General features: G+C 41.3%; 2 protein-coding genes across 2 annotated transcripts in view; both read right to left on the bottom strand.

Moving 5' to 3' along the window:
* LOC117456394 (uncharacterized) overlaps window positions 1-5,556 on the bottom strand; it is a 5,761-nt gene extending 205 nt beyond the window's left edge. The window contains exons 1-6 of the mRNA XM_034096268.2: window positions 5,453-5,556; window positions 3,333-3,387; window positions 3,138-3,220; window positions 2,887-3,042; window positions 2,453-2,542; window positions 1-619 (exon numbers count right to left, since the gene is read on the bottom strand). The exon at window positions 1-619 is cut by the window's left edge and continues 205 nt beyond it. Of these exons, the coding sequence (XP_033952159.1) occupies window positions 308-619; window positions 2,453-2,542; window positions 2,887-3,042; window positions 3,138-3,220; window positions 3,333-3,339 (648 nt within the window). The 5' untranslated portion in view covers window positions 3,340-3,387; window positions 5,453-5,556 and the 3' untranslated portion in view covers window positions 1-307. The remainder of the gene's footprint in view (window positions 620-2,452; window positions 2,543-2,886; window positions 3,043-3,137; window positions 3,221-3,332; window positions 3,388-5,452) is intronic.
* The window catches only part of mdka (midkine a), a 32,202-nt gene extending 21,414 nt beyond the window's left edge, over window positions 1-10,788 (bottom strand). The window contains exon 1 of the mRNA XM_034096288.2: window positions 10,735-10,788. The gene's annotated coding sequence lies outside the window, so the exon portion shown is untranslated. The remainder of the gene's footprint in view (window positions 1-10,734) is intronic.
* Window positions 10,789-12,035: the final 1,247 nt, after the last annotated feature.

A 12,035-nucleotide genomic window follows, 5' to 3' on the forward strand; every position in this document is an offset into this window, starting at 1 on the left:
CGCACACAAGAAAACATACAAAACACAATCAAATGAAGAAAACATCTTCACCAATTTGACATGTGCAGCATTGAGCTGCACATGTCAAAGCACAACAAATGAAACTGTTTCCAGGGGAAACTAAAAAAGTGCTGTGTCAAGAACCCCCTTAACAAGGTTTTGAAACATTATCTTAACAATATACAAAACATGTAGTTGTACAAAGTGGGCTCAGGCAAAACATATGAAAAAGGTCACTGTTGCTAGGCACCATAACTACCAAGTATTTCCTCTGAACTGCAAGTTGAAGAAACACCTTTGTATACACTTAGGCTACAAGTTTGTTGCACAATGCATGGACTTTTGGAGACATCTTCAGGACATTTAGCTCAAGAAAGAGCTTCTGAAATACTTCAAAAGTGTATTTCATCTTCGGTGGATAACTTAAGTTCATTGCATATATGAAGCCTGTGAGCAGAAGGCAAGCCTTTGACACACATCTGCAGTCATCAAGAACCTCACTTCCCTCGATGATGATGGACACATCGGCAGGGCCTTCGTGTGCTGCACTTCCACGGAGGACAACTATTTTCATGACGTGCTCAGCGTAGTCCTCTCTGACGAATTCTTTGCTCACATCCTGTCAAAACATGTGAATCGGTGATGAGATACACTATACTGTACATGTTTTCTTTGAAGTGACTGAATATGCAAAATGTCATTCATTAGGTTAAAGTGGCCATTTAATAGGGCTGAACTACCAATCAAAATGTTATCGAAACTGCAATATTGCCTACAACAATTTTCAAATCGCAGCAGGTGCGATATTTGTAAAAGGAAAAATGTAAAGAAAACCTTTTTGTTTGCTACAAATCCTCGCAAAAATCACACCATGATCATTTAAAAATGTTTCAATGAAAATGAGAATAATGATGATAATTTCCTGATATCGCAATTGCAATATCAGTTAAAATAATTGCAATTACATTTTTTTTTTATTATCGTTCAGCCCTAGTATTTAACCAACTATTGATGTTATAGTTCCTTTCCTTTTGTAGATAAAGACGGGGTAAGTTATGTAGGGAATTTGTAGTCACTTTTATTTCTTGGTTTAAAAAAGCTGCTCTGTTCCAAGCAGGAAGTAAAAGCTAGTATAGTACTGGATTCAGTTTAGCGAAAATGAGGTGGGATCGGGGGTTTAAAGGCTCACATCTTCAATTCTACTGAAAACCAAATTATGAATCAGAATGTAAAAAAAGATCATTAGAGAAAGAATGAAAAAAAGAATGAATGGAATAAAGTAAAATGTTTGCTTTTATTTTAAATATATTAAATACCAATTTATTTCATCTAAATGTTAACTTAATTAAAAGGACATGCCTTTTCCACATACTGGCATGAGTAGTGCTGCGTACCTGGACTCACATTCAGGTTCAGGTCCGGACTCAAGTCCAGAGGTTCAGGTTCAGGTCCGGACTTATAAGTCCGGACCTGAACCCATGGCTTGTGTGAAGTTGTGTGAGTAACTAAAGTGAACTTATTGTGAGCTAATTATCAATTGAACATTAACTCATAATCAACTCAAATTCAAACTCGTCAGGTTTATTGTGCTCCCTTCCAACTTGTGTCTACATTTCTCTACAAAGTACAAATGTAAAAAAAACACTTTTTTCCACTTAGTCTACAAATGACTTATGACAGCAACTACAGTGAACTACTACAAAGTTCAAACATGTATTTCATTTACCAAACTAAAGTAACCAAACAGTCCCTGAGCTGACTGAGCCTCAATCCCTAAAACGTTGCTGAAAGGTAGAGTGTAGAGTAGACTATACGCATTACACTGTTACACACCTACTATACAGTATACACTACACTGTAGTGACTGTACAGTCAGAGTGTACTGTACTGTCTGTACACCATGTCTTTTCTACAACTCTACATGTTTACATTAAACAGTACATACTACATACATAGTGATGTACATACATACTGTTAGAAATTAAAATCAATGTTGATATGGCGTAATTTTGAATTAAATACACTATTTAATTTAAATCAGTTTTATTCTGAAAATCCGGAAGTTCACACTATTTACTTAATACTTTTATTCTGAAAAGTCTTCACTTCCGGTTAGCATTAGCATGTGGCGAAACGCTACGTTTTCAAACCGTGAATCGAAGGTGAAATGACATGTGATGTTGTACACTGAGCACACTGGGATTAGCACTCATTTATTGACACTGAATAACGTTTATCAGGGAATGTTTAAATAACCACAGACACCAGAATATACGTAAGTGCCAGTTTTTTTGCGAGTCCAAGTACCGGTTCCTGACGTTCCGGTTTTAACCGGACTTGAACCGAAACTTTTTACAAGTCCAGTACCGGTTCGGCGTACCGGTACGCAGCACTAGGCATGAGTCACTAACTTGTAGAGATATCCATGTACAACAATCATCAGAACATTTACCTGGTAGTCTTTGATGAGTTCCTCTGGAGACTCTCCAAGGAACTCCATCAAGCAGCGGATGATGGCATCTCGTCTATCTTCTACATGTAGCTGTTAAAACAGACAAGTACATTATTGTAGAGAGAAAGCAAAAGATGTTGCGTAATGGTCAATTGAACCTGCTACAAAATAAGGCACCAACTAGGTGCAAGGATGCAAAGCAGGATCAAGCTGTGCATACAAATGAGTTGATACACATTTAACTTAAAACATCCTATGATGAGCCAAATGAAACCCAGGGTCAGTTGGGTAGATGCCCTGCTGGCTTTGGGTCTTGGTCAGGCCGGCCAGATCATTACATCATTATTATTATTATTATTATTATTATCTTTTCTCAGTGAATAAGAGCCCAACATACATTGATCGATTGCAATTGTATGAATTTTACACTTTACCTGACTGAGTGAATCCAGCAGGGGTCTTATTTTTGTGCCTGCAACTCCGCCTTTTGTCCCAAAGATCTCCTGCCGTTTTTGGGTGTAAAAGTCCAGTTTGGTCAAAAAGGTTGGCTCGAGATGAATTGTTGTAATCCTTTGGAACTCCTCTTTGATCTGAAACAACAAGGTGATAAAAACATTAAATGTTTAAACGAACAAGGGCAATCTGTATAAAGACAAGGGACTGAGTTGCAGCGTCCACCATTTACATGTTTTAGCCTGTAGTGCTTTAACAATCCTGTCCTTTTGTTAGATTCAAAGCTACATGTTTTGCACACCCATCTAGTGGAATCTGAAAAAAACACAAATGAATTCAATCTTTAAACCTCTTGAAACTAAACCATGTTACAAAAACATTTATATGTCAACTTAAACTTCTAACAGTACTGAGTTGATGAACTTACTCTGCATTAGCTATCGAAGACGAAATTGCTGAATGACTCAATTTCCCTTGGTAACCTGTGAAATATATAGAAAGTACATTAGAAATGAATTATGTAAATGACAGAACTTACTGTCTTGCAATTTATTGCTTAAATATGAACACAACAATATACATTCAGAGCCATTTTTATCATGTAAAATGTTATTTAAAAAATAATTAATAGTCAACTCTAATGTCTAACACTTAATGTGGAGAAAGAGATGTCCTGGATGGGTTGATTGTGCGTTGATCTGTTGGTAATGCCTCGGGGTTCCGGTGGGCATGTAAACAAATGCATAATGCTACGCTATACTTTGCGGCTTCACCCGGTTGCATAGCGACGCTTATTGTTTAGGTATTTTAATAAGCAGGTAGTCCTATCATTAGCTAGAACTAGCTGCATCTGATCGATATGGACATAAACGCGAGTGAAGTCTACTCTGAAGGGAGAGAGAGATCAGCTGCTGCTGACGAGTCGACACGCAGCTCTGTATGATCACCTGCAGCGGTGAGCGGAACAAAACACACACTTCAGGTTACAATATTATACGTAGCTATTTTAATTACCTCTCAAACTACCTAAAATAGTAATATATATGTTTAGTTTTACTGTCGGGTCACTCATTACTGATCCTCGAGCTGCTGATACTGGCGGGCTGTCAGAAGAGGGAGAGCACTCCATTTATTATTCCCGTGTTATTGTAAATTTCTGTTCACTTTTGAATAATGTAGTTAATCTACTATAATTGGTTTGTTTAATATCGAATCATTTCAATTTGTTTTAAAGCTCAATAAATAACAAAGAAGACCTTTGACCGGCACTCATTTTGTCTGGAAGATTTAAACTTTAACGGACATGTTGACCGGCGAAAAAATATTCTAACAGGAACTCACATACAACTTGTCACTGCATTCAAGGCTAATCAATACTCAAAGTAATAATAACGTAATAATACTTTTATCCAAAATACAACCGTTCAATACATTGACAGACCTGCCTCTACACGGGAACGTTTGCGTTTATGCACAGTACGCGTGTTCTAAAAAGTCTTCCGTTCACACGCATTTGTTTAATTTAACGTGTCTGTTCAGACGAGACCGCTCGACCCGCTGTAGTACATATGCCAGGCCTGTAAGTGGCGCTGCTGCCGCCACAAAATATACCAAAAACAGTGAAGAAGACCCGGAGCATGGTTGCCCTTCTGTTTATGCCCCGCGGTGGATTTAGCAACATGTACTAGTTCATGTAATTCTCCATGTCCACTTGTTGCTGGTGGTTGTGGTAGAGGAGCTGTAGATTGTTCACTAACATCGGTAGCACGGTCGAGCTGTAGATGGTGTACTAACATCTGTAGAATGGTCAGTAGCAGTAGCGTTAGCAGTAGCACTGACAGTAGCACTGACAGTAGCTCTCGTGTAAACGGAGTCTCAGAGCTCACAGCTCCTCAGATCTGTTCAGAAACTAGACAAAAGTGAAACAAGTACAAACCACAGACTTGTCAAAGCATTAATTCATGGTTTTTACTAACCGGTATCAGTATGTTGTTACGGGCCGGGACAAACCAAACTGCGCTACGTGCTGCACTGGAAAAGCGCCAACAGTGAATCCATGGAGGCAAACACACTCACCTTTTAAATCGCGCTGTTCATATGTCATTGCAAATATAATATTCCTTGACCACTTTGTCCTTCTCTAGGCTGCAGTGAAACTGACCGCATCACGTAGCGTCGCACATACTGTTGAGTATTTCTTTTGTTGAGCTGGAGCCATGAACACCCCCCTCTCCCGAAATAAAAAACTATTCAAATTGTTAAGAAGTGCGCCAGTGCCATAGTTTCCATTATAAACGGCGAATGTTGTCGGAGTCGAGAACTTTGAAGTTTCAAATAAGCCTTTAAAAAAAAATATATTACATCTGATGTGTGGAACTTGCATGACACCGGGCTAAGTTTGCTAGCACGATAACGAGCTAGTTAGCCAGCTATTCTGTCGGCTAATGTTAGCTAACTTGGCCTTACATTTTTAATAACCAAATACTGACTTCAGCTGACAAGCTAATAGGAATGTAACAAGTTAACCAAGCACATAAACATACTCACATGACTCCACATCGATGAATATTCAAATGAAATGGTCGACCAAGCAGTCTTCAAGTTCCACTCAAATGTCAACCTTCTGAGTGGACTGTCCGTGCTTGACTGCGGGGACAATGTGCGCGGGAAATACTCTCCCCTGACGTCACCCACAGTTAACTCGCATTTCCCATGTACATTTCAATAGCTTTAACAGGTTGTACAGTAATACAATAATTTAGGTAATATTTACTTAGTGCTATTGTTAAAATTCACTTATGAAAATGAAGATTAAAAATTACTTAGAAACACAAGTAACACATTAAATAAAAGGAGACATTTTGAGTAAAATTACTGAAATAGTAATGTATTGTAGAATTTAAACATATAATCAAAGTAATATTTACAAAGCCAAAAAGTCCTTTTTTTCAGTGCTGGTGTGTGTGTGTGTGTGTGTGTGTGTGTGTGTGTGTGTGTGTGTGTGTGTGTGTGTGTGTGTGTGTGTGTGTGTGTGTGTGTGTGTGTGTGTGTGTGTGTGTTGACTCTGTAATTAGGGATTTTGGATGCAGTCAAGCGGAAATGACTTATTTTCAGCCCCTGTTTGACCTATTAACTGTAGCAGGGAGACAGAGGACGGCACAGAGACAGTTCTCACACACACACACACACACACACACACACACACACACACACACACACACACACACACACACACACACACACACACACACACACACACACACACACACACACTTTCTGTTTTGCAGTCTGATGGGAAAATATGCTTCAGTTTTAATCAGCACAGCTGTCTTCACTCATTACTGCGACTCAAAGCTTCAATCTGCACAGAGCTACTGTAGCACAATGCATCATGTGGACAATGGCTGCAGTCCACTATGAGCTAGGACTTATATAATGCACAGCTACAATAGACAATCTGTTCAATGGTCGCAACACTACTCAAATTCAGTCCACAGAGAGTACAAATATGTCCACTTTCTGGTTGAAACTGCAATCCTGAAAATATCAGAAATGTTTTTGTTTTGTTTCTTTCTGTCAAGTGGGAACTAAGTTTTTGTATTTTCCTACAATGCAGTTATGACGAGAGACCAGGAGGAGAAATTGTTATGGCAAAGAGAGAGAGAGAGAGAGAGAGAGAGAGAGAGAGAGAGAGAGAGAGAGAGAGAGAGAGAGAGAGGAGACGAGAAGAGAGAGAGAAGAGAGAAAGAGAGATGAGATCTAGAGCTTCTCTCTCTCTCTCTCTCGGAGATAAGAGCATATATAGAGAGCGAGAGATAGACTGAGAGAGCAGAGAGAGAGAGAGAGAGAGAGAGAGAGAGAGAGAGAGAACACCGGAGATCTTTGTTGTTAGCTTCTGGTGCTAGCGAGCTACGCTAACGGGTATAAGGACCTTTTTCAACAACAAGGTGGAGGAGAGTCCTCACTTTAGTCTAAATTGTCTCAGTGGGACTCAAACAGTTTGGTCACGATTAATGTAAACAATTATTTCCGAGGCACACCTTCATATGATCATTATAGGTATACAAAAATAAGAGAATAAATGAAAACAGGTATGAAATACTATGACAGTAAAACAAGAATAAAGTTTAAAAGGGGAGTGATTTGTAAAATATCCATAAAGAAAAAGTAAATCTGTTTACAGTTCTGTTTCATCTGGGTGCTGAGAGATGAATCCATCTCTTAATGTTGCTCTCAAAGTGCACCAGATTGATGAATTTAACTTCAATATTTTTTTTTTTTAAATCTTCCTGGGGGAGCATGCCCCCGGACCCCCCTGGAGGATGTTAGGTCCACACACCACCTATAAAAATAGCACTTTACCCCTGCTTACAGGGTAAGTCGGGGGGGGGGCCCGACTTTTTTTTTTCTCCAAAAGGGGGGCCTGGCAGAACAAGTTTGAGAACCACTGCTCTACAATCCAGAATCTTCCATGAGTCAGCTCTTCCTGCAGATGTCTCACATTAAACACGCCAGGAGAGGCACAGATTACAGCCTTTGACTCTTTAAGACGTTTCATGTGAAACATCTGTGATTCAGCAGGAGAGCGGCAGACACTTCATTCAACCTGGTGGTAGCACATGCAAATAAAGAACACGTTAAAAGAACCAATAAGGTGGACTTTTCCATGAGGCATTTGCACGAGACGAGACGAGAGGAGAGGAGACGAGACGAGAGGAGAGGAGACGAGAGGAGATGAGATGAGAGGAGATGAGAGGAGAGGAGAAGAGAGGAGATGAGATGAAAGGAGATGAAAGGAGAGGAGAGGAGATAACGAGCAAAAGAAACGACTTCCCAATCAGAATTAGACCTTTGGAAGAAGTGTGAATGAACCTGAATGAGTCTGCGTTCATCAAGTCACTGAACAGCACTCCCAGCTGGGGGCGGGGCAACACTCCAGCAGAGGAACACTTTACATGAGGCACAGACAGGGGGGGAACACTTTACATGAGGCACAGACAGGGAGGAACACTTTACATGAGGCACAGACAGGGAGGAACACTTTACATGAGGCACAGACAGGGAGGAACACTTTACATGAGGCACAGACAGGGAGGAACACTTTACATGAGGCACAGACAGGGAGGAACACTTTACATGAGGCACAGACAGGGGGGGAACACTTTACATGAGGCACAGACAGGGAGGAACACTTTACATGAGGCACAGACAGGGAGGAACACTTTACATGAGGCACAGACAGGGAGGAACACTTTACATGAGGCACAGACAGGGGGAGGAACACTTTACATGAGGCACAGACAGGGGGAGGAACACTTTACATGAGGCACAGACAGGGAGGAACACTTTACATGAGGCACAGGGAGGGAGGAACACTTTACATGAGGCACAGCCAGGGAGGAACACTTTACATGAGGCACAGACAGGGGGGAACACTTTACATGAGGCACAGACAGGGAGGAACACTTTACATGAGGCACAGACAGGGAGGAACACTTTACATGAGGCACAGACAGGGAGGAACACTTTACATGAGGCACAGACAGGGAGGAACACTTTACACGAGGCACAGACAGGGAGGAACACTTTACACGAGGCACAGACAGGGAGGAACACTTTACATGAGGCACATACAGGGGGGGAACACTTTACATGAGGCACAGACAGGGAGGAACACTTTACATGAGGCACAGACAGGGGGAGGAACACTTTACATGAGGCACAGACAGGGAGGAACACTTTACATGAGGCACAGACAGGGGGAGGAACACTTTACATGAGGCACATACAGGGGGAGGAACACTTTACATGAGGCACAGACAGGGAGGAACACTTTACATGAGGCACATACAGGGGGAGGAACACTTTACATGAGGCACAGACAGGGGGAGGAACACTTTACATGAGGCACATACAGGGGGAGGAACACTTTACATGAGGCACAGACAGGGAGGAACACTTTACATGAGGCACAGACAGGGGGAGGAACACTTTACATGAGGCACATACAGGGGGGAACACTTTACATGAGGCACAGACAGGGAGGAACACTTTACATGAGGCACAGACAGGGGGGGAACACTTTACATGAGGCACAGACAGGGAGGAACACTTTACATGAGGCACAGACAGGGAGGAACACTTTACATGAGGCACAGACAGGGGGGGAACACTTTACATGAGGCACAGGGAGGGAGGAACACTTTACATGAGGCACAGACAGGGGGAGGAACACTTTACATGAGGCACAGACAGGGAGGAACAGAGAATGGAAATGGGTGTGACACGTTGGAATTTAAATAGAGACCTTCAAACATAAAGCTGTTTCCCAAATAAAGACCTGGTGGTCTCTCTAGCTGGTATTTACAGGACTGCACTCTCTGTGTGTGTGTGTGTGTGTGTGTGTGTGTGTGTGTGTGTGTGTGTGTGTGTGTGTGTGTGTGTGTGTGTGTGTAATATTCACTGCAGTTAGGTTTCAGACAATCAGGTTCTACTGACTGCCTCTCCAATCACCGGTTGGTTGCTGCTCTCCACCCTCTGAGAGGGCCGGGGTGTCAGCATAAAAGCCAAGTTAATAATATGTAATTCTCCTAAAACTGCTCCCATCTGCCACACACACACACACACACACACACACACACACACACACACACACACACACACACACACACACACACACACACACACACACACACACACACACACACACACACACACACACACACACACACACACACACACCACACACACACACACACACACACACACACACACACACACACACACACACACACACACACACACACACACACACACACACACACACACACACAAAGCTACTTAAAGCTGTAGGAAGCGAAAGCAGCGTTTTTAATATTTTTAATCAAACCCTAAAAATATGCTACAAGAGCTTGACTCCTTTCCTCTCACACACACCACCTAAAGTGTGTAAAGAAGAGCTTGACTCCGTTCCTCTCACACACACACACCACCTAAAGTGTGTAAAGAAGAGCTTGACTCCGTTCCTCTCACACACACACACCACCTAAAGTGTGTAAAGAAGAGCGTGCACTATTTAAAGTTGAGGATTGGGGGAGCTGCAGAAGACGGGACAAAAGGACTGATGACCCAGCAGGCAGATAATCAGCTCTGAACAAAAGGCTTGGAGAAGAAGACGGAGCGGAGAACAGATCCATGAGAGACGTTCTTTCACCAGCAGGAAACACACTATAATAATACAGCTTGAGGGATAATAACAAACCTTATGTCAGAGGTGGAAAGTCACTGAAGTACACACTTGAGGTACTATTTACCTGAGTATTTTAATTTATACAACTTCAAATGTTGTGATTTTTACTCCACTACTATTATTTTACAGATGTATTCACTATCAAATTCAGATGTTGACACACAATACTTGTATAATAACAGGATTATTTTGTATAGATTAAACCATCTAACATTATGTATAAGTACCTTAAACCATGAGAGGGTTAACAGAAAAAAAAAATCAGAAGTTTTTTGTTAAATATATAAAACAGTTCCAACTTCTTAAAAGTGAAGATTTGCTGCTTTTGCTTTGAAATATTTGAATATATTTTTCTGCAGAAGTACTTTAACTCCTAATTATAATTCATAAAATGCAGTACTTTGACTTGAAATTGACAAATTTTACAGTGTGTTAGTACTTATACTCAAGTAAATAATCTGAATACTTCTTCCACCAAGTATTATCATGCTTTTAAAGTAGAGAACACTCGAGGAACTGTCCTTTGCTAAATGTTAGTATCACAGCTGAGAAAGTGATGGAGGAGCTGAGCCTCACTTACGTGTCTACCAGGCGGCTGCAGGAACACTGTGGAGTGTACTCGCTCTCTCAGCACCCCCCCACCCACCCCGCTTTGTCTCCCTAAACCAGTTCATTCTGGCTGCATTGGCCCCATTCTCTCACACACGCACGCACACGCACACACACGCGGCTTTGGGAGATTATGTAATCAGGATACAAAAAGGTAACTGTATCCTATTACAATTACATTATAAAAAGAAGTAATCAGATTACTGTTACATTTTCTTGTGGATTTTTCTTTGATAAAGAAAAAAAAATGGATTTTCTTTATGGTTAATATTTCATTCTTCTTTATTTTAAATACAAAAATACAGTCTATGCTTTTGATTTGTGAATTTAGCTTTAACAGCATTTGTAAACTAATACTGTATACATGTTAAAGTTACATAGTTACTTACACTTAAGTAAAAAACATTTTGTTATTAATTTTCTCTTGTTTTAATTTGAACTGCATTTGACATTGAGGTAATCCACAGAGTATATCTTCCTAGTCAGATTAGGTTACTGAATACACTTTGTGACATGTATAGTTTCTGTAACGGATTACATCTCTAAAGTTACCCTCCTGGTTGTCACGAGCAAATCAAATGTTAAACCCCCCCCAGTTTTGTGATTGTACAGATCCCCTGGCAGAGCCCCCAGCCCCCGCGAGGATAATCTGTCTTTAGCTTTTGTTGTTTCTTTGATCCTCGTGTATCTTATCTTATCAGACCCCACTGAATCAATTCATGCCTTTCTTTCATCTTAAACCCATGATGTGGAATTGATCTTCATCAGGGGAGAACAAGACATGAACAAATAGAAGAGAAATATTATGTTTAAGCCGTAATGTTTCACAGAAGCTTGGAGTCAGTGAGTGAACGTGCTGAGTGACCTCACTGAAAGCACCAGAAGAGGAAAGGTGAGTCCTGAAACCGTGGCTACAGTAGGAGAGAGAGAAGAGGAACAGGTGAGTCCTGAAACCGTGGCTACAGTAGGAGAGAGAGAAGAGGAAAGGTGAGTCCTGAAACCGTGGCTACAGTAGGAGAGAGAGAAGAGGAAAGGTGAGTCCTGAAACCGTGGCTACAGTAGGAGAGAGAGAAGAGGAACAGGTGAGTCCTGAAACCGTGGCTACAGTAGGAGAGAGAGAAGAGGAAAGGTGAGTCCTGAAACCGTGGCTACAGTAGGAGAGAGAGAAGAGGAAAGGTGAGTCCTGAAACCGTGGCTACAGTAGGAGAGAGAGAAGAGGAAAGGTGAGTCCTGAAACCGTGGCTACAGTAGGAGAGAGAGAAGAGGAACAGG

Source organism: Pseudochaenichthys georgianus, chromosome 2 (assembly GCF_902827115.2).
Source record: "Pseudochaenichthys georgianus chromosome 2, fPseGeo1.2, whole genome shotgun sequence".
Classification (NCBI taxonomy): Eukaryota; Metazoa; Chordata; class Actinopteri; order Perciformes; family Channichthyidae; genus Pseudochaenichthys; species Pseudochaenichthys georgianus.